The sequence below is a fragment of the Hyperoodon ampullatus genome (assembly GCF_949752795.1).
Source record: "Hyperoodon ampullatus genome assembly, chromosome: 4".
Taxonomy (NCBI): domain Eukaryota; kingdom Metazoa; phylum Chordata; class Mammalia; order Artiodactyla; family Ziphiidae; genus Hyperoodon; species Hyperoodon ampullatus.
The window spans coordinates 115,530,520-115,558,381 of record NC_136917.1 but is presented as its reverse complement, the minus strand read 5'-3'; the positions used below and the strand labels follow the sequence as shown (position 1 = coordinate 115,558,381).

Genomic DNA, 27,862 nt, shown 5'->3' with positions numbered 1-27,862 from the left:
GCCTGCCGATGCAGGGGACACGGGCTCGTGGCCCGGTCCGGGAAGATCCCACATGCCGCGGAGCGACTGGGCCCGTGAGCCATGGCCGCTGAGCCTGCGCGTCCGGAGCCTGTGCTCTGCAACGGGAGAGGCCACAGCAGTGAGAGGCCCGCGTACTGCAAAAAATAAAAAATAAAAAAAAATAAATAAAAAAAAAATTCTGATATTTTACAGACACATGTTTAAGTATTTTCAGATAAAGTGATACATCTATGATTTGCTTCAGAATAACTGGGAAGAGGATGGACAGATGATTCAAGACTGGCCATGAGTTCATAGTTGTTGAGATTAGATGAGGCATGCAAATGAGTTCATTATACTATTCTGTCCAATTTTTATGTTTGAAATTTTCCATTAAAAAGTGAAGGAGGAAAAAGTAAACACCAGCCTGAAAGACCCCTTCATTATATGTGTCTTCAAAAGGGAATTTTAAAATTTGTGCTGTTGGGGCTTCCCTGATGGCGCAGTGGTTGGGAGTCCACCTGCCGATGCAGGGGACACGGGTTCGTGCCCCGGTCTGGGAAGATCCCACATGCCGCAGAATGGCTGGGCCCGTGAGCCATGGCCGCTGAGCCTGTGCGTCCGGAGCCTGTGCTCCGCAATGGGAGAGGCCACAACAGTGAGAGGCCCGCGTACCGCAAAAAAAAAAAAAAAAAAAAAAAGTTTGCTGTTCCCTCCTGGAACATGTGAGCCATTCTCCACTTCGGGTCAGGGTTTCTAAAGCTTCTTTGAAACTTGATTCTTTATTTTCTTAATATATTGTATTTGGTTTTTTATATCAGTATTTTTTATCTGCAGGTTTTCAAGTATCCTTAAAAGTTATTTCTCTTAAGATTTCAAGGGTAACATTAAGTAGAGTTGAAAATGGAATGATTTTCCATCTATTGCATGTCACACTACCCTTCAGTTGTTATTGAGACAAAATTTATTTCTAAAATGTGTATATTGAATTCAGAGCAAATGTTTGAGTAGTGGTTTATGCTAACAGTAGACAAGATGAATTGACATCTTTTTTGACAACTCTCTTTTCATCATCTAGCCTAAAAGGGAATTGAGCAAAAGTTTCTACCTTGAATAACATTATGAATAAAAGTGTTTGCATATCTTAAAATAAGTTTGAGTTTATTAAGTCATGTGTTTATTAACTCTAGATGTTTCTCCCTAGAGTAAGTTTTTGGCCTTTTGTAAGATGTAAGTGAAACAAATGAGTTAGCCAGCCAAACTTAAAGTTTTTTGTTTTTTGTTTTTTTTGAGGAATACTTTAAAAGTTCAGAAAAGCACAGTAAAAAATAATTTGTATCCCCCTTGTCACAAAATAAATGAACATTTATCCACATTTTAGAGCACGATTTTTGTTTTATTTTCATTACTGTAATGGTAGTTACCAAGATAATAATAGCCATGTAGATTTTTTTTTTTTTTGCGGTACGCGGGCCTCTCCCTGCTGTGGCCTCTCCCGTTGCGGACCACAGGCTCCGGACGCGCAGGCTCAGCGGAGATGGCTCGCGGGCCCAACCCCTCTGTGGCATGTGGGATCTTCCCAGACTGGGGCACGAACCCATGTCCCCTGCATCGGCAGGCGGACTCTCAACCACTGCACCACCAGGGAAGCCCCAGCCATGTAGATTTGATGATAGAGTTAAAGTGTAGTTGGCACCAGGCCTCCCTGGAAAGGGATTGTGGGGATTTTGTTTTGAGGTGTGGATAGTGAGAATCAGGCCAGAAAGACAGACCTTTAGTGAAGGTGAGACTCAGAGCAGTGGGTGGGCTGATTCTTCCCTCTCCTGGCACATTATACACCTTGAATATAGGTGTCTCTTCCCAGTTCAGCTGTGGACCCCCTCATGGCAACTTAAACAGGTACTGTTTCCTCCTGGCATCAGAGATCCTATTATTTGAATCAGTAGCAGCTTCTCTTTGGGATGGGGATGGGGAAGTGATTCCAATTTCTTGTTAAAAAATAAAATACCTGTGGCGCCTAAGCAGATGATGACATCCCTGAGCAAAACATCGTGACAGAGGGAAGTGTTCTATGTTGCTGTCGCCCGTGCCGTCAGGCTCCCACTGGGGTGCACAGAAGAAAGGATGGTAGGAGAGGCATGGAAAGAAGGGAGGTGGTGGATGGAGGGTGGTAGATGCCAGCTGTGATGTGGGAGAAACATGGGACAAATGGAAACTACCCCTCTGTTAATTCACTGGAGAAAAGAGGCTTTTCTAAAAAAAAAAAAAAAGAGGCTTTTCTTTTTCTCCTTTTATTAAATCCTTGAAAGTGTCCTTGAATGGAAATTGTCAGTGATTTGCCATGTAATCATAAGTTTTTATTTTAAGGCTATTTCATTTCTTCTACAGAAATGAAAGGGGACCAGTATTAGTGGGCAGGAGACTTAGCTTCCCGTTCATGTGTTCTTCAGGTCTAAAGCCCGTCACGTGGTCCTTTCTAAGGAGCACTAAATCACAGGACTGCGGCAGAGACTTTGAAACACAAGGGAACACTTGCTAACCTAGGCCCGTCTCTTGATGTGCCATCTGGAAACCATGAATTCAGTGAGCCTGGGTGCTCACTGCAGGGTCTGCCTGGACAGCAGCCATAAAATATGACCAACCTGTTGGGCAGGGTGTCCCCGAGGCAAAAGCTCTGTCCCAAATCGCAAGGCCTCAGCTGTGGCACTGATGATGGCTTTGAGCTAAGTAGACGGGAGCTTTCATGCTGCCCCATCCTGTTTGTCTGCCAGCTTATGTACAGCCTTGGCTCTTCATTAACTTAGGTTTAGAAAGATATGCTAGGTATTAGAGTTAAACCTTCCAATGATGAGTATTCTGTCCCCGACCATTCCCACCACCACCCCCCTTCCAGGTCTGAGTTGCACGATCATGCCATGCACACAGGGACACACCACGGTGTACTGTAATGATTATTTTGTCATGAAGGCACGAACTGTGTGTGTCTCCTCTGTCATATCCTCAGTGAATGGTGCAGGTTCTGGCCCATAGGGTGTGCTAGGGAAATAGCTGTTGGGTGAAGGAACGAATGACAGTAGTTCGTAGTAAGCCAAAGTGCCCCGTTTCTTGTCTTCTATGCTTTATTCAATACTTCATTCAATATTTACTGAAACTCTTCCTCTAAGTGTGATGCTCAAACTTCCTGTGGGACCCCCTGATGGCTGTGTGTAAAAATGTCAACTTTGGGGCCCCATCCCAGACTACTGAGTCAGGCAGAATCTTAGCCAGGGACCCAGGAAGCTGCATTCTTAATAATCACCCCAGGGCTTCCCTGGTGGCGCAGTGGTTGAGAGTCCGCCTGCCGATGCAGGGTACACGGGTTCGTGCCCCGGTCCGGGAGGATCCTACGTGCCACGGAGCGGCTGGGCCCGTGAGCCATGGCCGCTGAGCCTGCGCGTCCGGAGCCTGTGCTCCACAACGGGAGAGGCCACAACAGTGAGAGGCCCACGTACCACCAAAAAAAAAAAAAAAAAAAAAAAAAAATCACCCCAGGCAGTTTTTTTCTTATAGTCTACAAAGGTTTGAGAACCACTGCTCTAATAGGCAGACACACATTAATATAATACATTTTAATAAAGTTATACAGAAAGCAGGTAAAATTGTCCTAAGATAGAAATACATAAAGGATAGGACTCAATTATCCATACAGTACTTATTAGTACCTACCATGTGGCAGCCACTGTTCCAGGCACCAAAGGCAGAGTGGGCAGCAGGAAAGACACGATTTCATGGTCAGTTGGAGAGACAGACTGTGAGTAAAATAGACAGTTGTGAATTGTGATAAGTGTATGAAGGAAGAAATGAAAGCCAGAATTATTGACAGATAGCCATGGGCTTCTCTGAGGAGACATTTACTCTGAGGCTGGAAGAATGAGAGGAGACTCGTCCGTGTGGAGAGTTAAGGGTAGGGAATGGGGAGGATGGTCCAGAGAGAAGGGACCCATTTGTGAGAAGCTCAAGGAAGAAAAGAGCTTGGCCAAGTTGAGTGGCTGAAAGTCTACGGTGAGGGACAGTGGTAAGAAATGAGACCAGGAGGGAAGCAGAGACAGATTACTCAGTGACACATGGAGGACCTAAGTACAATGAGTGACTTCATCCTAAGTACAGGGGGAAGCTGTTTCAGTGTTGGCAGAGACAACATGGTACAGTATGTGCTTTAGAAAGATTTCTCTGCTGCTATGTGGAGAACACATTGGAGGGAGGGTGGACGTGCAGGCAGAGTGCATGAGGGGATTACTCAGTCCAGGTGACAGGTGACAGTGGCCTGCAGAGACAAGACGTGAGTGGATTCAAGAGGGAAAACAAAGGGTGAATCCTGGAAAGGGGCTGGAAAGGGGCTGGAAATGGGTGGAGGGCAGTGAAGAGAAGACGGTTGGTAGGAGCCAACCAAGAATAGTGTGGTCAGTTCTAAAGGGGGTTGGGCTGGTAAAGAAGCCAGGAAGGTTTCCATGGTGGGGCTTGAAGGTTGAATGTTCCCAAGCCAACTAGGATGACCAAGAGAAAGAGGAGGAGGAGGTAGGAGGGGCATTCCTTGGAGACGATTCAGTCTGATAAGGCTCAAAGCCAAAGAACACTAGTACTCTGGACAGTGCATTGACAGTTGCAGACGTACGATAAACGCGCATTGAACGTTTAGGTGGGCCTTAGATAGGGAAAGCATATACATAGTGGTCAGTAGTATGAGCTGTAGAACCAAAACACCTCAGAACCTGGCTTCACCACTAACTTTGCCTCTGTGAGCTTCAGTTTCCTCCGATGTAAAGTGGGAAGATAGTAACAATATCAACCTTGTTGAGAAATTGTGAAGAACAAATGTTATCTATGCAAGGCGCTTGGCCCAGTGCCTGCCTGGCAGAGGTAAGCACACTGTAAGTGTTACACTGTAAGTGTTACAGGTGTTTGTTCTGAGGCTCCATGAGCAGTAAACTGACCAGAATATTTGGACTTGAAGTCAGGGAATTCTGCAAGCTAGTCTTGACCCAGAGCTCAACAAGTTAGGTCAACTCGAGTGTCTTACGAGTGTCTTAAATACTTAGGGCATCAGTTGCCTCATCTATAAAATGAGCAAATTAGAATAATTACTGGTTGTAAACTACCTCATAGTTCTAAAATGCTTTGATCCTAATATGTAAGAAGTTATCATCCAAAGAAGACTTACATAATACCTCATCTATTCAATTTAAACTGCAGTAATCTTTTTTGCTGGTGCTGTAGTAGCTCAGCAGTAGAAAATCAGCATATACTCTCTAGTCTAATACATGAAAGAAATTAGGTAGATATACAGTAACAGCCCTTGGCCAAGTTATGACTATAGACATACCACCTAGCCTAATATATTAATATTAGTGTAGGACTGGTGAAAAAATAGACAAGCTATAAATGGTTATAGTGGACTAAGATTATTTTGAGCCTGTTTGGAAGATTGTTTTTGTTCTAATTGAAGTAAACCTGGTAGATTGAAGATGTTAATGCAGTTCGCTCACTGAAGCTTACTTCTTAAATATGCAGGCATGGACCATAGGGTTCTGCAGTCAGCATTCCTCAGGTGTTTAAAGCGGACGAAGGATTTAAAATCTATCACTCGTTTACCGTAGAAATATGACTCTGATAACCACCCTTTCCTTCAGTGCCTCTTACATGAAGCGCTAAACCTTTTTCTGACCTTACAGGTGAATAAAAGTTTCAAGCCCAGTCTTATAATTACAATAACTGACATTTATTGCATTTTAGGTGTACTTTGCAACTAAGTGTTATATGTATAAATCTCATTAAATCTGCAACCCAAAGAAGCATATCATTCCCTTTTGTAGCTGAGGAACCAAGGTTCAAAGAGATTTGTAACTTTCCTGAGGTTACCTAGCTAATGAAACCACTAAACGGATGGGATGTTTTTGTTATATAATTTGGATTGTTGAAGGCTATCAGCCAAAGACTCTCAGAAACCAACACAAAATTATATTTATTTAAATATGATGTGCCAAGAAAAAATGCATACCCACGGAGCTATAAGGAAGAGAAAATACGAGCTTAGTGGAGATTTGAGCTTGTACTGAGTGATTCTAATAAGGATTTAGGGAAGCAAGGATCGTTGCAGTGTTGTCAGGAAGTGCGATCAGTTTGGTGTCTTGGTAATTTTTATCTAGGAGGTGAGAATATTGAATAGGGACCAGATTGTCATCAGTCAAGAAATAAGTCGCCTGTCTTAGTTGGAAGAGGGTGACGTTTAGTTACTTTGTGGTGTTGAGGTCCTCTGCCCTGACGTGATTCAGGATTATCTCCGCTTTGTCCCTCCACAGTCGCAGAGTGGCCGTGTCTGAGAAGTGTTTGTATTCTGCAAAAGTTGATGCGGAGTTACCCTCAGACACTACCACCTGGCTGTTAACTGTCTGGGTGCTTTCTCTCTGTTTATTCTTTTCCATCCTTCCTCTCTTTCCATACACTTCCCCCTCCCTCTAGTTATTTCATGGTAATTAGCTAATCTCTTCCCTGTGAAGAATAATCCCCTGGTCCTTATGTCCTGCCCTCTTCCCTGGGGAGTGTTAGCACAGGAAAGCTTTTAAGATCCACAGAGACCTAGTTTTGAATCCCAGCTCAGCCCCTTAACAGCTGTTTGACTTTAGGCAAGTCACTTCATCTTTTTGGCCTAGATTTCCTCATCTCTAAAAAATGAGAATGATAACTACCTTGCAGGGTGTTTTGAAAATCAGAGATAATTTATGTAAAGTGCTTGACACACACAGTCCAATCTTAATAAATAGTGGCCACTATCAAAAGCACGTAAATATTTGTCAAATGTTAATTAGCTTATACTTCATAATTCCTTACAGCAACAAAAATACTTTCTGTTAAATCACCTATTAGATTGTAAAAGGTCACGAAGGATGACCCTTTTTCCCTTCACAAAAGGGAAGAGCTAGACTTTCTGAATGAGATGATCTACCACTGGGTGTTAGTTATGATGAAACTTGCTGTCGTTACTTCTTATTTTATTTGAAATGAAAATAAAATACATAACATTACGGTACACATTTAACTAATGAAATATATAGGATCATTTTAAAGCTCACAATAGTTCATTGCCTGATAAAACTTCATGAGATGGCAACAAGAATACTTTATTTATGCAGAAAATAATGGCTGGCTGATTAGGACTGTTAGGAATGGAAAACATAGCCTATTTTTATTATATGAGTAGAAAAAGATCTTGTAAAATATTTCCAGTAAAACTTTACTTCTTGTACAAGGCCAAGATTAGAATTAGATTATAGAAGGAATAAATACTAAAATTAGCTCTGAATCGTGGGATGCTTTTTGTTTTCATCTTTGTATTTTTCTACATTTTTCAGGTTTTTTACAGAAATTGTACTACATTTGTGATCAGAAAAAATGGTTTGGCAGAGCCAGAAACCACCAAAAAAAGGCATTTAGTCTTCTAAAAATCCTTTTTTTCCTGAAGTTACAGTCCTCTCAGCTATGGTTGCCACAGTCTTGACATGGGGTGTTTGTGTGTGTGTGTGTGTGTGTGTGTGTGTGTGTGCACGCACGTGTGCACATGCTCATGTATGTGCACATGTGTCTCATTAAACATCCTAAGGCATGCTAGACAGAAAATGGTCTTTGAGATTCTAGTTCAGAATTACCTCAAACGTGTGCATTCTGGGAACTGGGACGGTCCATCCCAAATGGTTGGAGTGTTGCTGAGATAGTGTCATCTCCTTTATTGGATCTCTGGTTGTTTTATGTGAGCGTTCATAACACGATTCTAGGAGAAAGACAACTGAAAGCATCCTGCTAATGAAAAAAGTTATAATTTTTTTGACTCACTGTTTGTGCGTTCCCTTCTTTCCACTCCCCCCTCCCCCAACCATCACCCATCCTCACATTAGAAGTCGGGCCTTCATTTTCGACACACGGATAACACCGTCCAGTGGTTAAGAGCGATGGAGTCTATTGGTCTACCCAAGGTAAGCCTGAACTGGGAAGACAAAAGGGGTAATGCAAACACCTCACTGTGGAAAGGAATTTAGCAGACTGGGGTACGTTAATGCAGCAAATGGCCTTATTGCCTCAGAAATGAGAAATGTGAGAACTAACAGAAATATGGAAAGGCCTATAAAAAGTAACATATGGCAAGAACTCAGATTGAGAGCAGCCAGGTGAACGTGTGTATAAATTAAACAAGGTATAAAGCAGAAACTAACACACCATTGTGAAGCAATTATACTCTAATAAAGATGTTAAAAAAGAGAAAAAAACCACTTAATATAAAAATAAATAAATTAATTAATTTAAAAAAATAAATTAAACAAGGTCAGAACAGGCTTTGGCTGGTAGATAGTTGATTTAGAAGAGCCACCTTGGGGCTTCCCTGGTGGCGCAGTGGTTGAGAGTCCGCCTGGTGATGCAGGGGACACGGGTTCGTGCCCCAGTCCGGGAGGATCCCACATGCCACGGAGTGGCTGGGCCCGTGAGCCATGGCCGCTGAGCCTGCGCATCCAGAGCCTGTGCTCCGCAACGGGAGAGGCCACAACAGTGAGAGGCCGGCGTACCGAAAAAAAAAAAGAAGAGCCACCTCCCTTTTTTTTGTTGCTTTTTATACTTAAGATTCCAAGTCTCATTGTATCCGTATATATTGTATCACTATAAATCATCATTATAAATTTATTTTGATAAAGTATTATTATAAATCATAGTATCACTTTAAATTTTACTGGCTAGGGGGTTAGAGCTCTTACTCTTGAAATAGATCTCCCAAATAAAACTCATTCAGCAAATATTCAGAACTTGTTAAATTCAAAGAGCAGGCACCCTTACACCTGTGAGATATATAGACAAGTGGAGGAAATGAAGAAATAATTACATGTGATAGAAATTGTAGAGCTATTTCTTAAACTTCTTATTTTGAAATAATTTTAGAATCACAGGAAGTTGCAAAAATAGTACATCTTTGTGTAAACTTCATTCAGCTTCCCCTAATGGTAACATCTCATAACTGTAGTACAGAATTAAATTGACATTGGTGTATTAATGTTAACTAGACTCCAGATTTTATTCAGTGTTCACCATTTTTATATGCATTCATTTGTGTGTGTGTGTGTGTGTGTGTGTGTGTAGTTCTATGCATGAATAGATTTGTGTGATCACCACCACAATCAAGATGCAGATACTGCAGAGAGATTGGCCATTCATTATATATAGCATCCCTTCCCCAGCCCTGTCTCCTGGCAGCCACTAATCTATTCTCCATCTCTATAGTTTTGTCATTTTGAGAATGTTATAGAAATGGAACCATACAGTAGGTAACCTTTTGAGATTGACTTTTTTCACTAAGCATAATTCACTTGGGATCCATCAGGTTTCTATATGTACCAATAGTTCCCTTTTTTGAATTGCTTAATATGTACAGCTATTTTAAAGAAATGATTTAAGAGTGGTCCAGCAAGGGTATCGACTACTGACTTATTTAGACCTATGTTGTTGTTCTTATTAGTAATCCAGGTTTGCAATTAAAAACACACCCCGCAACGAAAACAAAGGACTCCTTCATGTAAATTATGAATGCCTTTTTAACATACATTTGTGCTAATACCTGTTTTAACTCAGTTCCTTTTTTCTTGCAATAGTCAATGTTGATCTATTTTATTTTGCCTTTTTTAATCAAACTACTTTCCCTTCTAAAATGTTGAAAACATTGAATAGTGTTCCTTTCTGGGCAATAGTTATAATAGAGAGTTCATATTTATTTCTAAACTGCAATTTAGTAAGTACTAACAGGGTGTTGAGTGGTAAACAGATTAATAAAGATAGACATTCAAATGCAGTTTTTCTGTATGAGGCAGCATATGTTAGATTAGGATAGTTTCATTATGATTTAAACCTTCTCAAATTGTGTGTATGTTGGACCACATTTATTTTGATTTTAAGCCAAACAAGTGATCCATGTAACAGATTCTATTTTAACCCTGATGTTTATTATGAAGTCAGTGATACATTACATTGCAGGAAATGAGAGGCTAACAGTATACTGAATTGACTTTGATATATTAATTAATTCATTTATCAATATGAACTGCCTACCCTGTGCTCAGTGTCATGTTACACATTGGAGTTACAATGTTGAAGAAAACATTTCAGTAAACTATAAATTGATCCCATCTTCTATAAATTGAAGAAGAAGACATATTCATAATGATTTTCCAGGAGAAATATCAATGTAAAAGGTTCTTGTTTAAAGAAGAGAGGGAGAGTTATAGTGGTCCTCTGCTTACATAGTAGAATTTTAAACCTAGTCATATTCTTCTGAATTGGGAATCCTCTTCTCATTGATACTGTAACAGCAAATGTATTAAAGGAAAGTTGGAAAGACCTTTGAAATTTCATAAGCTACAGATATTTCTGTAAGCACTCAGTGACTGTACATTTGTAGCTCAAGAAGCTTTGCTTTTCTCTTTTCTTAGCTTTTTTCAATGTCCAGTAGAAAATTGTGCTTGAGTATCAAGTACTACCATATGGTACATGTTTTAATTTTAGTTTTTATGTCAAATTTTATAAAATATTTACTGAAAGCAAGTAATGCCAACAAGCTTATCTTAATCTCAGAAGCTTCAGTCCTAATTACTCATTTTTGGTGCCCCATTCTGAAATCTGTTTCTTATTAGGCTTTTAGTTTCAAACTCAAGAAGAGTATAAAGGTGTATTAAAAGTTTTAGTGTTCAGACTTTTCAGTCTACTAACTCCATACATAGATGGTTATCCAAAAGAAGCAATCAGGTGCTCAGAAAATGCAGGGATATTTATTGTAGTGACTTATAATAGGGACAAAATTGGGGGTAAAAAGTTGTTCAACCCTGGAGAACTGGTTATAATTATGGTTCAAAAATATCAAAGAATCATATGCATCTATTTAGAAATAATGCTCTTACAGAGTAATGAAAGGAATGGAAAACAGTCATGTTCTATTAAGTGTTAAATAGGTTTATAATACATGCAGTTTGGTTTTTAAACACTCACATACATAAACATAAAAAATCAGAGACATACAGAAAAAAGACTGGAAGAAAATATACCAAAATGCTAATAGTGACAATCTGGAGGTGGGGTTATAGGTATTTTTCTTTCATACTTTATCTACTTTCCAGATTTTATTCAGTGAAAATGGATACTTCTTTTTTCTGCTTAAAATAATACATGCATATGTGTGCATTGTATGTGTGTACACGCATGTTTACAGAACTGTGTAGCCAAGTTCTTAACAACGTAATAAAATGCTTTCAAGAGGACACCCTTCTCTGGGCAGTCACAAGAGTGACTCTGATACAGAAAGCAAAGCCTACACGGGCTCATGCCTTGTGCAATGAAACTGCTACCCAGGCCAGTGGACAAAGCCTTCTTGGAGTGGCTGACTGTGAATCCCCCACTCTCCTGAGCCACTAGGAGGCGCTGTCAGGCAGGGGACCAGATGCAGTGATTGATCTGCATGAAGAACAAGATGAGGCACAACTGGAGTTTCCTCTTCATTTAAATAAATATAGAACAGCAAGGACAATCAGAGTAGGGTCATTTGGGAGAGTTAAAATAATTGTGAAAAGCAATACATAATAAACACATTTTTCCCTTTTGTTTTCCAGATATTTTACCCAGAAACAACAGATGTCTATGACCGGAAAAACATACCAAGAATGATATATTGCATTCACGCACTGAGGTGGGAAAAAAAATACATTTGAAGTCTAGGAAGTAAATTTAAATAAAACCACAATTTCAGTTTTGAAAGAGCTCTTTTTTTTTTCAAGTTTTTTTAATAGTCTGAACTTCTTTTTAAATTGAGTTCTAAATTTGCTGGTATAAAATTAAGGTAATTGTCACATAAAAACAATACTTGAACTTGAAAAATATTTTTCTGTTTTTTTTAATCCATTTCAAAATAGAAAACCAGAAAATGAATGAAAGACCTGTGAGTATAATAAGGAGAAAATTTTAATTGAAATTTCTAGGAATCTGATAATAAGGTGCTACCATATTCTTCAGTTATGATCTACTTTACAAATATAGCCAAAATGCATCAAATGAACAGCTTTAATAGTCATACATTTGGTTTTCATACTCTTAAAATCATTAGCTTGGCTCAATTCTTAGCATAGATTAATGAAAATCACTATAAAAAAGTCTTTTGAACTTTCGTTCACTAGAACTTGTACTGTAAGGGTAAAGAAGAAACTTAGAAGTTGCTTTAAATTAGTCAAATCGCGATACATTCATTTTTTTAAAGCAATTGTTTGATATCTTAATTTTTTTAAATATTGAAATTCTACCAGTCACAGATTGTTTCTTACTTTATTGGCCTGGGAGCAGTGTGATTTTTAGATGGTAACAAAAATGATTCTAACAATCCAGTTTGTGGCTGTTGTCTTGTGTGTACACAGGTAATGGCTGGAAGGCTTCATGTCTAATTAAATTTTAAATTTCTTTTAGAACATCTGCCTTGTGTTTATATCACTAGAAGTCATTTTCCTGGCACTGTCTTCAGCCTAGAGGTTTATATTAACTTCTTCCTGGCTTTCTTCCTCTCCAAAGGAGAAGATTTTTATAATAATTCATTACAATGCTGGCTTACTAAAGAATTTCGATTATGTTAAATAATTTGACTCTCCCACCCCATCAGTCCTTACGAGATTTCTTTGGAAGACGACAGTTGCTTGAAATACAGACCAAATGTAGGTGCCTATTCTGTGATTTCCTTTTACTCTAGTAATTTAGGACAACTGGGAAAAAAACGCTTCTATGCCTGCCCCCTCATATGTGGCTAGTATATCATTATTCCAGCAGGTTTTCTAAAAGCTTTTTGTGCACAAGTGCTCATTTTGAGGAATATTATCAAATGTGTTGCCCAACATGCTTGGTCAAATGCTTTTCAGTGCCTAGAATCATCACTTGACACTTTGTGACCTGCTAAGCCAGCCATTAGTTAATCATTATGGTATCCATGCATCAGGGTGCTAATCTCCAAATCCGTAGCCTGCTCATGGGTGTCTTCTGTAAGCTAAAATTGATTTCCTGCAGTGGACACCTGGGGTGTTAATGTAAGCAGCTTATAAAGAAATGGTGCGCTAAGTTCCTTTCTGGTGATGTCACTGTTGTAAAGAAGTTACAGAGAACAGCACTGAGGCTTACAAATGTATGCCTGCCATAGTTTTAACAATGGCTTGAACAGCTTGGTAAACAAAGAAAAGTCAACTTCCTGCTTTCTCTGACAGTTTTTCTCAGGTATTTAGTTACTCATCCTGGAAGTCTCTGTTACTGGAGCAGATTCCTGCTGAATGTTATTCACCAGATCTGAACTTAAGTAGGAATTTTAAAAGTAGGATCTTGAAAAGCAATAGTCTCTTAATGAACGGCATTCTCTGGGAGACTCTCCTTCACTTTTCTCTGTTCTAAACTTACTGTATGGCTGCTCCTTGATAGGGAACGGAGAAGTCTCAGGTGTATCTAAAGTTTTTTCTATCAAAACGTTTACCTATTCAGTCAGTTACTCAGACGAGGCTGATATTCTGCTCTGTTGGGCCAGACACATTTAGAAGCTGAGTAGCAGAGCCATTTCATAAGTACAGTGGGTTTGGCCTCACTGCATGATTAGAAGTGGTGCTGAAAATGAACAAAGACATCCTCAGCCGTTATATCCTGGCTGCAGATACAGCAGTGTTGGTGGTGTAGAGAGTTGGCATTACCTGCCAGGGAATTAAGCAGGTCAGAAGTTCTGATTATAGATCAGGAGCCAGGCAGGAAGATCCTCTGCCTTCCTCCTGCCCCAACCTATGGGCCTGACTTGATCTACAGAGTTCACGCCTGGCCCTGCCAGCTGGTCTTCTGTTCCCTGTCTTCTTTTTTTAACACCTTTATTGGAGTATAATTGCTTTACAGTGGTGTGTTAGTGTTCCCTGTCTTCCTGATTTGGGCTTAACAACCTCATTAAGATGCCCTGGGTTCTTGCCCTTGCTTCCTGCTTGTGTCTACTTTTCCCTTTTCCTGCCTGCCTCACCTTTTCACTTGATTTCTAACCCCCGTACCCAGGCCTGCCATTCATCACTCTCTCTGTCAGTTCAGCTGGGTGTTCTCAAGCCCAGACTCCAGCCAATGTTAGCACAGCGGCCCCGCTGGGAATTCTGAAGCTCTGCCTAATGTAGAGACTCACCTCAGTAATGAGTGGCCTCATGCTCTTTTCAAAGAAATGTTTATCATCTTTTCCTTATTTAAAGTAAAAAATATGTTCATTGTAGAAAACATTGGAAAATTTGAAACTGAGTCCCCCTAAAACTGAGTTCTTCTGGCAAGTTTATTATTAACCTCTCTATCTAAAACTTTATTTCCTTTCTTATCCTGCACGTGTTCCCCCTCAAGATTGAGGAGTCTCAAAGAAAAGGGTGGATTAAAGCTGAGCAGGACCCTCTGGGGCCTTCCTGGGTACAGAACCCCCTCCATGTCCCCTGTCTCTTGTGGACAGAAAAAAAAGACTTTAGTTTCCTAGGCCTTCCCCCAGTTCCAAAGAGCAGGCTCAAGTAGTAAATGATTAGGACAGAGGACTCCTAGTTCCTCCTGAAGGGATATAGATAACAATCTGATGCATATCTCTGAGTTCTGCAGAAACTAAGACCCTCACCCAGGTAGAGGATGGTGACTACATGCTGAGCATAAGCATGTAGACCTCAGACTGGTTGGAACCAGAAGGCTGAGATTCCCAGAGCATCACCCTGTTACCTCACCACCAACCAATCTGAGCAGATCCTGCATTCTAGGACCCTCTCCCCTAACATTGTCTTTAAAACCCTTGTCTGAAAGCCATCAGAGAGTTCGGGTCTTTTGAGCACAAGCTGCCCATTCTCCTTGCTTGGCCCTGCAATAAACCTTTCTCTGCTCCAGACGCTGACATTTCAGTACCAAGTGGCAACGACTGTTTGTAACTATTTTGGTGTTCTGGACTTAAAAAAATATATATGGCATGTTTTTCTTTTGTGGCTTTATTTGGAATATTTAAAGCCTTCACAATAAAAGGAGCCACCTCATGGAGTGAGAGCCTTGCTAACGAGTTACTACTAATTTTTTTCTGTCTGGAAGCCATGGAAAAGAACACTTTTTGCCTGTTATTTATTGCCCAATGTATTAAGCAACTGTTAAATGTTATATAATTGAATTCCTTTAAATTATTAAATTTAGTAGATTGCTTTCTTTTTAAAAAAAAATTTTTTTTGATGTGGATCATTTTTTTAAAGTCTTTATTGAATTTGTTACAATATTGCTTCTGTGTTATGTTTTTTGGTTTTTTGGTCACGAGCCATGTGGGATCTTAGCTCCCTGACCAGGGATTGAAACTACACCCCCTGCGTTGGAAGGCAAAGTCTTAACCACTGGACTGCCAGGAAAGTCCCAGTAGACTGCTTTTTTGAACACCTCAAATACCTTAAAACACAAGTAAAATGCCCAGATACATTATTACAAACTTACTACACTTAAACCTATCCTAAAAGATCCATACTACAGGTTTCCCTCGTATTTTTGTTATTTATCCACTAAGTTTTTTTAAACAGGAAGCTTGCTAACCTCTCATTTTATTGTTATTTTTATTTATTTATTTTTGGCTGCTCAGGTCTTAGTTGCGGCACGCAGGATCTTTCGTTGCGGTGCACGGGCTTCTCTCTAGTTGTGGCCTGCGGGCTTAGTAGTTGCGGCACGTGGACTAAGTTGCCCTGCAGCATGTGGGATCTCAGTTCCCCAACCAGGGATCGAACCCACATCCCCTGCATTCTAAGGCAGATTCTTAACCACTGGACCACCAGGGAAGTCCCTCCACTAATTTTGACTCATCCTAGGGCTATAATATTTTGATACCTACCCAGAGTTCACATGGTTACCAGAAACAGAATACCTCTTCAGACCCACCCAGGTTACAGATCTGGTTTCTAACCAATCAATTGCCAGTCAGAACATGGTGCCAGTTTGGGTTCTTCTCCTAAGGTGAGTCCAGCCTTGGTCACCAGGCATCAGACTCAACTTGATTTGTGAAATCAGCCAGACCTTGTCATTTTTCTGTATATGGCTTTCGGGTAGGTTTTTTTTGGTTTTTTTTGTGTGTGTGTGGTGCGCGGGCCTCTCACTGTTGTGGCCTCTCCCGTTGCGGAGCATAGGCTCCGGACGCGCAGGCTCAGCGGCCATGGCTCACGGGCCCAGCCACTCCACAGTATGTGGGATCTTCCCGGACTGGGGCACGAACCCGTGTCCCCTGCATCGGCAGGCGGACTCTCAACCATTGCGCCAACAGGAAAGCCCTCAGGTAGGTTTTTATTTACCATCCAGTCTCCACCCCCTGTCATCCAGAAATGATTTCTTCCATGTCTTACTTGGCCAGTGTTACATAACCCATTGTCCTGTCATCATGATGTATTGGCCTGGTGTGTTAACATTATTAAAAACTGATGCATGCCTTTTGAATATTTTCTTGAAATTAGTTGTTCTAGAGGTTCCTCCCCCAGGAGATGAGGGATGGACTCTGCTTGATGCTCTCTGGGACCATTTGGCTGATAGCATTTGGGATCCCGTTTCTGGATCCTCTCTCTGCTTGGCTATTGAGTGTGACCATCAGTGCTGAACCCTCTTTTCATCTGGCTATTTTTGTCACCACCTGTGCTCCTCAGTCTGTTCTTATCTTGGGACACTTCCATGTTTTCCTGACTGTTTGGCTTACTCAGAGTTCCTGGTCTTTATTCTTTCTTGTAGTATAAATAGTACAAAAACAAGCACATATTTATACACTATAGACAGACATAGAAAAAACAAAGCACCTGTATTTTAATGACACTTCCCAACTTATTAAAATCCATACAAATATTATGTGTGTCTTATTTTATCTCTGTATTGCAACTTCCTTTTCATATACTTCACACCATTCTCCTTTGAACACAGTTTTGAACTCCAAGCCTTTCTCAGATCTAACCAAGATTAGTATCTTCTTTTTTTGATGAACCAGATTGCTTCCATTTTGTCCTGGGACCTCTTTCTGGCCAGCTCCTTGGTCCTTGTAGCTCTGTCCCTTACATTTCTTTGAAATATCCTTGCTTTGTGGTCACAAGAGGATGTTCCAATCCTGCCCTGATTATTCCTGCCTTAAGGTATAGAATCAGCTACCCTTCAAGGATTCCTTTTAAGGTCATGTGTTTGTAACAATTTTCCTAGCTTAATGGATGAGGGTTCTGGATTCTGCTTTCTTACTGAATAAAGTTTATTTGACGGTTAAGATTCTGCTGCACTGACAGCAACAAGGTAAAGGCGTGCCTGCCTCCCCTCTGGGTAAGGATGACTGTTCCTGCTGCAGATTATGTGGCTGCTGTCCAGTGGTCATGTTTTCAAATGCAGCAAAGATACCCAAATAGCACATCTTCAAGGCTTGAATTTGTGAAAATGGCTGTGGCAGCCCCACTTCTGGTTGGCCAGCTGTTCCAAGTACTCTGACTGTTTTGTGAAGAAGGCCTCCTCTACCAGGTCTCCCACAAGGTCAGGTGGCTGCTTTGCGAACCAGGTTGCCTTTGAACCAGTTCCTCAGGTACAAAGTTAACGCATATGTTTTCTTGTCTTATACTCCCTTCCCTTGGGACCCTTTTCCTGTTAAGAAACCAGTTGATGCCTTATACCAGATTGCTTGCATCTCAGACAGAGAACATATTTGCCTTTATGAATAGCTTCATAGAGATAGTTCCTTAACCCCAAGGACAGACTGTAATCCTGTTTTCTCAGGAGGGAGATCTAGAGGTGGCAGGATTTGGGATTAAGGTGAGGGAGGGCAGCTGCACCTGCCATATCTTTCAAAATTCTCTCCACTGTTTGTACCATCTTCTCTCTCCCTCTTCCTATCCCAATTTAGTATTATGGCTCTACCTTTCCATCCTACTAAATTCTAAACTCTTTGAGGCTGTACACCATGTCTTGTCACCTAACACAGCACATGCACCATTGATTCCAACTTGAAGTCTCTGGAGTTTGTGTTTTTAACCTTTCACTTGGTTTAACTGGACTTATTTTTCTATGATAAGACTGCCTCAAGGTTCCCTTTACTTTTTATTGAAAGTTAGGTATAGAACGCTGGATTTTGACATATTAATAGGGACACATGTGACTGTAAGATGGAAACATAATTTTGTTCTGTGGGTAAAACCATTTAAAACATGGAGTCAGTAAGGGGAAATAGTAAAAGATTCTTAGTGTTGAAAGTGGGGAAACCACTGTGATAGGTTATTAATAAGTGGTTTGTATGAAGACTTAAGTACCAGGATAATAGCAATAATAAAAACAAAGACTAACACTTACTGAGCTTTTAATTACATGCCTGGCACTGTTCCAAGTACTTTACGGGTATAATCTCATTTAATCCTCACGACATACGTTTTCTGTACACACTGCTATTAGTCTCATTTTATAACCACAGCAGGTGAGGCACAGAGTGGCTGGCCAAGGTCACACAGCTAGTGGCAGAGTTGGGATTCACACCCAGGCTGTGTGGCACCAGAACCTGCACTGTTACTGAGGCCGCCAGTCATTGGCCTCAAAAGGGAGTCCAATATTTCCAGACTACTTAGAAAATGAAAAGAACAGTGGCATCATACTTGAACTTCAGCACAGGTCTCTAAACTGTTATATTTAGGATATTTATAAAGGAAGAATCCCAGAACTTCAGAACTGGAGGGACCTTGGGATGTTGAGTCCAGATCCTTCATTTCACAGATGAGAGAACTGAAGGATTAGGTTATGTGACTTGCTCAGAGTCACACATTGAGATCTTGCCAGTCTGTGGCTAGGATACAGGGCTTGACTCCAGTTCCGTCTTCTTTCTGGTCAGCCATGAGGCTTTGATTTACAAACATTCATCTCCCATGTGATAGCATAAAATGAACTACGTATGATGTGCTCCAGAAAAGTTGAAATAAATTCAGCCTCTGCCTTTTAAGTTTGTATTTTATTACTGTAGCACTTCTTAATGTATATATTGAAAGTAGTAGAAAAAAACTCTAATAGGTTTGTGTGTATGTGTGTGTGTTTTACTTTCTTTATTGCTTCCCATACTTGAACTGATATTATCCGTACAAATGGAAGCACATGGGCCAGTGAGGCTTTTGCTGCCTTAGGGCAACCCCTCTGTAACTGGCCTCTTTCAGCAACACAAATGTACTGTACCTTTAGTGTGATAAAAAGCTAGCTATTTCACACCAAGTGCTTTCTTATGGGAAGCAGTGGTGACATTAATTCCTCAGCTTCCTTTAGAATGCTGTCAGCTTCTTTGTGTTGCCCATTAGGCACTAAAGCTGCTTAATAAATTCAGCATTGAAGAGCTCCAAGAAATTGGTGATTGGGCAGGCTTCTTTTTTATTATTACGACTAAGATTCTGGATTTCCTATATACTTCAGGTAATGAATTCCCTCATTTGAATTTAAATGCTTGGGAAGGAGTGGGCTGCTATTGCTGATTCTTTTCATCATGGGAATACTGAATAAGTTCAGTTTCCTAAGTAAACATTTGCCCCTTAGACTAACTTGCTTGGGAGCGCCTCCCACACAGATTCAGTATATAACTCCCACACTATGAAAAGTCATCTTTTCAAACTTCAACCTCAGAGATAAAGTAAATGTTGAAATCTTAAGCCAAATAAAAAATACACATTAACATTTAAAAAAACATTTTTGGTGAAACTGTGTAAAGGCAAATGAGATTTCTACCTGATCCTGACTAGCTTAGGAGAAGCTGATTTGAGGTAAATCGAACTCAATTTTTCTATTCAAAAGGTAACTAACTTCTCAGCTCCACCTTGTGGTAACTTTTAGTTAAACCAGGATGTTTGCTTATTGTGAGATTTACATTATACAGCATACAATTATACAGCATACAATGGAGAAGTAAAAAGTATAATCAGAAAGTCTTCTAATTTCTTTAGTACCATAGGGGAACATTAACACTTTTGTTAGTGTAATTAATTTAGTTCATATTACCAACAAACCTATGTTTTGTGGAAGACTAAATACCTTTATTTTGGGGACAGCACAGTAGAGTAAAATATTTTTTGTACAGTAGATATTCCATAAATAGTAATTAAATGAATGACCGGGTAAACAAAGGAGATGCAGTGGAAACAGTTTTGTCAAGATATTTGAGCATGATTGTCTTTCTCTTTACAAAACTGACATGAAATGACTAAAGAAGTAGGTTTTGTTTTGTTTTTTTAATCATCTGCAGTAAGAAAGAATGCTATCCATTGATCAGAAAATTAGATAACCCTTGACAGAAAGCAAACAGATAGGTTTGGATTGACTGAGAAATAAGACAGAAGACCACAGCCCAGAAACCACTGAGCCATTGCAGCAGAGCTCGGAGCTGCTGTGGGGTTTGCTCCAAGCAGAGATGGAAAAGGAGAGCCCCTAAGCTAGCATAATTGGGCTTAGACCCGCTGAGCCCTCTGATCCTTCCCTAAGGCAGCAAGTGTAGTTGCTGATGGCAGGGTAGCACACGAGTACCCAAGGTAGCTAATGACTGCAGGAAGACACAGGGAACCCCAATCTAAGAAGACAAGACACCGGGCACCCTCTGGGCATCAGCCCCGTTGTTCCCCTACCGTCTCCCTAAGGCTGGCTTCTGTCATGGGGACCTGCAATCAACAGTGACAAGCAAGCAACAAGTCAAACCTTAAGATTTCCCCAAATCAGGAAATACCAGACATTTGAAGGAAACCAACGCTATGAAACAGGAATTACATTCAACAAACAGAACCAACACCCAAGGAACAAATGAAAATAGTAAAATATGTGCACTTAGTGAGTCATTCATCTATTTAGCAAATATGCTTATACATAGCAAAACCAAAGATAAAACTAAGAAGGAGGAAAATTGGATGTAGATTAATTTAGAAAAGAAACTCATAAAATTTAGTTATCTAAACTTTTGGTGCATAATATGAAAATTTAAAAATGCATCTGGGGACTTACCTGGTGGTGCAGTGGTTGAGAATCCACCTGTCAATGCAGGGAACACGGGTTTGAGCCCTGGTCCCAGAACATCCCACATGCCACGGAGCAACTAAGCCCGTGCGCCACAACTACTGAGCCTGCGCTCTAGAGCCTGTGCTCCGCAACAAGAGAAGCTACCACAGTGAGAAGCCCGCGCGTGGCAACGAAGAGTAGCCCCTGCTCGCTGCAACTAGAGAAAGCCCACGTGCAGCAATGAAGACCCAATGCAGCCAAAAATAAATAAATAAATAAAATAAATTTATTAAAAAATAAATGCATCTAAAATTCTAGATTATCTCAACATTACATAGGTGGAGAAATAGAAGTAGAAATATATTAAGGATAGTAAGTATTCATTAGCTTAGGCTTTGATGCAAGAATAGAAGTTTAAAGTATGTTAAAACTAGAAGAATATTAATGCAATATACATCATAAATACACACATATATAAAATTTGTCAGAAGACATTTTATGGGTGTCTCCTAGTTAAATTTTACTGTCGCATTTTCAAAGTTTTTCCCATTGAATTTATTTATTTTTTGTCAGTTCAGTTGTTTTTTTAATTTAGTTGTAAAAGGGAAGAAGAAACTACAAACTACAGGTACTGTGAAAGAATGGAAGTAATAAAATGATACATTTTTGATAATTTATGGATCTATTTTTATTTTTTCAAGTATGGCTTGATTTTATTTTCCTAGAATTCTTTTGTAGCTTTGCCATACCTGTCTGTTTAATTCTGTTGAATTTTGTCATTCCTGTTACTAGAAAGGAACGTGTGACTAGCTTGACATTTTATTTGTTCCACATGACATGAGCTCCCTTTTACCTGGAATATTTTTCCCATGTGATAAATAGTGAATTGGTTCATAAAATATTATGGTCTTGGAAATGTCAGCATACTAGTTTTAATTACAGTGACTTGTTTGGCATGAACCTTTGGTAGTAAAGTCTTTAGCGGCTGTATAGTTTTATATCCTTGACAATCTCTAAAGACCTAGAATTTGAACTAAGGAATGGGGGCTTCCCTGGTGCCGCAGTGGTTAAGAATCCACCTGCCAAGGCAGGGGACACGGGTTCGAGCCCTGGTCCGGGAAGATCCAACATGCCACAGAGCACCTCAGCCCATTCGCCACAACCACTGAGCCTGCGCTCTAGAGCCCACGAGCCACAACTACTGAAGCCTGCGCGCCTAGAGCCCGTGCTCCGCAACAAGAGAAGCCACCGCAAGGAGAAGCCCGCGCACCGCAACGAAGAGTGGCCCCCGCTTGTCACAACTAGAGAAAGCCTGCACGCAGCTAAGAAGACCCAACGCAGCCAAAAATAAAATAAATTCTTTTTTTTTTTTTTTTTTTTTTTTGCGGTACGCCGGCCTCTCACTGTGGTGGCCTCTCCCGTTGCGGAGCACAGGCTCCGGACGCACAGGCTCAGCGGCCACGGCTCACGGGCCCAGCCGCTCCACGGCATGTGGGATCTTCCCGGACCGGGGCACGAACTCGTGTCCCCTGCATTGGCAGGCGGACTCTCAACCACTGCGCCACCAGGGAAGGCCCAATAAATTTTTAAAAAAATAAAAATAAACTAAAGAATGTATCCTGTCTTTCTAGCTTTGAATGATGAATACATAATATCTGTTTTACATTGAATGACTTTCAGAGTCTAATATGTTTGTCCCTTGTGAATAAGATATGAATATCATATTGGAATTTAGTAGTAAAATGAAAATTACCATATGTTTAAAATGTCATTTGTTCATTGTCCTTTGGTTGTGGTTTTGAGGGAAAAGAGGGGTAAACCAGAGAAAGGTAAATCCCCCTAGAAAACAATCTTGAAAATTCAAAAATTCATTAATATGCATTTCCTGGAAGAAATGGAAATGGTCAAATACGAGAATGAAAAATGCTTACCCTCACAATGAACAAAATGTAATGTAGACTTAAATGATATTTTTTGGCTACCGATAGGTAAGGTTTTCATTGACAGAGTCGGGTGCTATTAAGGGCACAAAGAAAATGCCGTTTTCATGGATTGGTGGTAGAGTGGGGCCATGCCCATCACCTGGGTCTTAGGTTCAATTAAACATTCAGACTCTCATGACTGCCTGCCTTATGTCACATTGGTTAGCAGATGCTCAGAAGGATAGAGCCAGCCAGGAAATACAACCTGCCAGCAGGACAGCATCAAGTATTTGCTCTTCAGTGGGAGGCTTCCCAACACCCCATGTAGTTGTCCACACAGCCATCTAGAAGCTGTTCTCTTTGGTACCCCAGGTGATAACTTGGGTGCGAAGGAGTGAGACTCATATTGGTAGTTGCAGAAGGCTTCCTGGCTGTAAGCCTCAGTCCCCAGGAGCCAGTATCTGTTGCAACAGCTCCATAGCGTGGCTTCCAAGTTTCCTGCAAGAAGTGTGCCAGTTATAAGAGTCACTGAACTTAGGAACACCTGACATGTATACAGCCTATTTATGATTCCTTCTAGTCAAGATGAAATTTCCCAGTCAGAGGTTGTTTTTCTCCTAAGCCATGGTGCTTGGTAGCATGGTTGTCAGTACACCTTTATTGCGTTCTTGGGGGAACAGAGCTAGAAAGTTAAATGTCACCTTCTATTGCAGAAGGGAAAAGGGTTTTGTTAATCCTTTACTCACAGAGAATAAATGAGTATAATCTCTTTCCAAGAACACAATTTGATAAAATATATTGAAAGCTTTGTGCATATATCCTTTCAGTTTGACAATTTTGTTTATGGGGATTTATGTGATGAATAAGATATATGCACAAAGGTGTATCTATATATGTAGGTTCACTTTAACATTATTTGTTATAGTGGATAATTAGTGACCATCTAAATGCTCAGCAATTGGTTAAGTAAATTATAGTATATTCATATTATAGAATACTATGAGTTTATGGAATAGATATTTCTAGAAACAACATTAAAAGGATTTATATCAAAATATTTAGTGTTTAACTCCAGGTGGTGATTTTCTATGTATTTTTTTAACCATGGATCACTAATTTTTAACTTTGATCACATATTGCTTTTCTAAGTGATTTTTTTTTTTTTACAGATGGTCAAAAAATTTAATTTCAATGCATGCTGCTTACACTGATTAATCATTCATTTTAAGAGTTTTCGTTCCATTAAGAAGGCTTGATCTTGAACTCCTTTAATGAAATTTTATATTTTATAAACTAAGATCTATCTCACATCAACATCTGAAGTGAGTCTTGAAGTACTTCAAACCGTCAAGATCATTCTCTGTTCATTTTCCCATATATGTTATGTGTAATTCTAACTTCTTATTAAATCTCCTAAGTTATAAATCTGTCAGAACTGATATTAAGTAAATACAGAAGTTTTTAGTTGGGCTGTAGAATTAATCTTGGGGGCTGGGAAGGTTAAGACAAATATGGATCAGAAACAATGGCTCAGTGATGAAGTGAAAAGTCATATAACCATATATTTTCATCTTTTTTGATAGAATTTAGATGTCAGACTCCAGCTTCTTTTGTCAAATTATGGGCACGTTGGGGACCATCATTGCTTCCTATTGAATTTTTTTTAAATATGTACACTTTGCTCTGCATCTTCCATTTATTAATATATCCGCATCGTGGTTTGTCTTTAACATCATTCCATCCACCAGTAGTCTTGCTACTCTATTCACTGTTTCAGAATGTATAAAACAAATGTTTCCTCAAGGGTTATATGGTACTTGTAGGCTTATATAGAAGTGAAAAGGAAAATATAATTTGAGCTATACTCTAAACAAAATAAAATCATGTGTTGATAATATCCAAAGAAATGTTTACTGCGTTTGTTACTTGCTGTTTTGTGTTAATTGTGTTTCTTTTTCTCCCTACAACTGGGTGATTAGGTTAGTTGGCCCTGTGGAAGTGCTGTGTACTACAGAGGGCCAGTCTTTGGGACACTGACTGGGGTTCTAGTCCTGGTTCCACTAGGGACTGTGTTACCTCGGGACTCAGTTTCCTCATCTGTAAGATGAATGGATTAGATGAGATGATCTCTTCGGTGTTTCTGAACTAAAAAAGCCCTTAAGATTTATGTAATTTCTAGCTCTAAGATCTACATGATAAAGTTTCTGACAGTTTTATGGTTTCTCTTTCAGTTTGTATCTATTCAAACTAGGAATTGCACCCCAGATCCAGGATTTGTTGGGCAAAGTAGACTTCACAGGTACTATTCCTTATCTTGATAATTTTTTACAATATGGTTATGAAGAAAATGTAGCAATATTTTTTTTCATTTCGATATTATTGATTCCCTTTTTTTTTCCTTATATTGATCAGAGGAGAAAACTTGCTTATTATCTTGTTTATACTCTATTGGGTTTCTGTTTCCCCACATTTGTGAAATGAGAAACCAAGGCTGGCTTCTTCCTGAGGTTCTTGTTTAGAACTGGCCCCACGTTCTCGATGAAGACATTTCTTAACACAAATATATTCATTCCTGCCTCCATCTCTGTGGCTTTCATTGATTTTGTTGTTGTTGTTCTTTTTCAGAGGAGGAAATCAGTAATATGAGAAAGGAGCTTGAGAAATATGGAATACAGATGCCATCTTTCAGCAAAATAGGTGGTATTCTGGCTAATGAACTGTCCGTGGATGAAGCTGCACGTAAGTCTACTTAAAATTCAAACTTGCCAATGACGTGAGACTTACCTATTCTTTTTTTTTTTTTTTTTTTTTTGCGGTACGCGGGCCTCTCACCATTGTGGCCTCTCCCGCTGCGGAGCACAGGCTCTGGACGTGCAGGCTCAGCGGCCACAGCTCACGGGCCCAGCCGCTCTGCGGCATGTGGGATCTTCCCGGACCGGGGCACGAACCCGCGTCCCCTGCATCGGCAGGCAGACTCTCAACCACTGCGCCACCAGGGAAGCCCAAGACTTACCTATTCTTGATTTTGGTTATAAGATTTTGGTTATAAGAAATAGAATATTTAGAAGATATTATAAGCACCCTAAAATTTTTATTATATGTATTATAGATGGTTAATTTGAGCACATCAGAACATAACCAAGTAATTAACTTTGGACTCTAGACATCCACTTGTGTAATGTGATTTAAGACGTTACAGAAATGTCTTCATTCTCCAAAACATTTCTCTGCTATGTCCTTAAATTTCAGTGGCAGGGTACTCACTGCTGTGAGTCTTTCCGTGTCAACCCATAGTACTTGATTCATTTTAGACGTTCAGTGCAAGTCGAATAAATGAGTAGGCATTACATAACAGACACCGAGACAGGACCCAAGATAGATGGGCAGGTGGGGAGGTTGTCAGAGGGATGCTCTGTGATGTGTCTGAGGTCTCTTTTTTGAATGCTTTATCAGACCCCAAGAAAGTAAAACTGCTTAAGTTCTGCAGGGCCAGTACACCTGCCCATGTTGTCTTTTGCTGATAAAGTTCTTTTTTTCTCTTTACTTTGCAGTGCATGCTGCAGTTATAGCCATTAATGAAGCTATTGAAAAAGGAATAACTGAGCAGACCATTATAACACTAAGAAACCCAAATGCAGTTTTGACTTTAGTGGATGACAGCCTTGCACAGGAATATCAGAAGGAACTCTGGGAAGCCAAGAAGAGAAAAGAGGAAAATGCAAGGCTGAAGGTATTCAATGAGATTCTGAGTGAGCAATACAGTAATAAGCATAGTTATGCATTGCTAGTTTGAAAAAGCTGTAATGTTACAAGAGATTTTATTTTTAAAATTTTATTTATTTTTGGCTGCGTTGGGTCTTCGTTGCTGCATGTGGGCTTTCTCTAGTTGTGACAAGTGGGGGCTACTCTTTGTTGATGTGCGCGGGCTTCTCATTGCAGTGGCCTCTCTTGTTGCGGAGCATGGGCTTCAGTAGTAGCAGCACACGGACTCAGTAGTTGCAGCACGCGGGCCCTAGAACACGTGGGCTTCAGTAGTTGCGGCACGTGGGCTCAGTAGTTGTGGCACACGGGCTCAGTACCTCTGCAGAATGTGGGATCTTCCCAGACCAGGGATCAAACCCGTGTCCCCTGCATTGGCAGGTGGATTCTTAACCACTGCGCCAGTAGGGAACTCCCAGCAAGGGATATTTTTAAATTCGCTGGCTGTGGTCTCTCTAGCCACAGGCCATTGGTTTGGGTGAAATGTGAGGGTTAAAGGAGACCGTGCACTCCATAAGGAAATTAGGTTTCTTTTTATGATGAATATTACAGGTCACAAGGATGGAAGGTCATGTTGAAAACTTACCTAGAAGGTGTGGAAGCAGCAGATAAAGATCTTCCCTTGTTGGGTGTCACCAACCTTGTATTAGCCGACTTACCTTCAGATTTATTACTAGAGGCTAACAATTGGGTGTGGTGAAGTTTAGAGAAGATGTTTTTGAATCTACTTTCCTCATATTTTCCCCATAGCTTCCCCTCACATTTGAGTAAGTGGTTTCTCTCCTCGACAAGGCAGCCGGCTCCTGATCCTCACTTCATATATCCCGCCTCCTGTCTTATTAAAAACTTTGCACTCTGAGATTCCACTTCCTCGCCAACTTTCCTCTCCTTCAACTCTTGCCATATCAGCTTCAGCTCTATTACCCAAAGTAACCCATTTATCCTAACCTTTTCTCAGTGGGTGGCTTCTGCCAGCATTGATTGGCACACTTGCCTCACACTGCCCCGCCTGCCTTCTATGCTTGTGGTTCTCTTCTGCATCTTTTAATGTCTCTGCCTATTCCTCCCTCCAAATATAGGGATTCTTCCAAGTCTGTCATTGAATCACTCCTCTCTCTGTTCTTCCTCCATTGAGC

General features: G+C 40.3%; 1 protein-coding gene across 1 annotated transcript in view; it reads left to right on the top strand.

Moving 5' to 3' along the window:
- Window positions 1-27,862, top strand: part of IQGAP2 (IQ motif containing GTPase activating protein 2) — a gene marked incomplete at its 3' end in the record, with an annotated part of 289,379 nt that overhangs the window by 145,672 nt on the left and 115,845 nt on the right. The window contains exons 4-8 of the mRNA XM_079703550.1: window positions 7,926-8,003; window positions 11,667-11,743; window positions 25,199-25,266; window positions 25,593-25,706; window positions 26,519-26,697. Coding sequence (XP_079559676.1) covers window positions 7,926-8,003; window positions 11,667-11,743; window positions 25,199-25,266; window positions 25,593-25,706; window positions 26,519-26,697 — 516 coding nt within the window. The remainder of the gene's footprint in view (window positions 1-7,925; window positions 8,004-11,666; window positions 11,744-25,198; window positions 25,267-25,592; window positions 25,707-26,518; window positions 26,698-27,862) is intronic.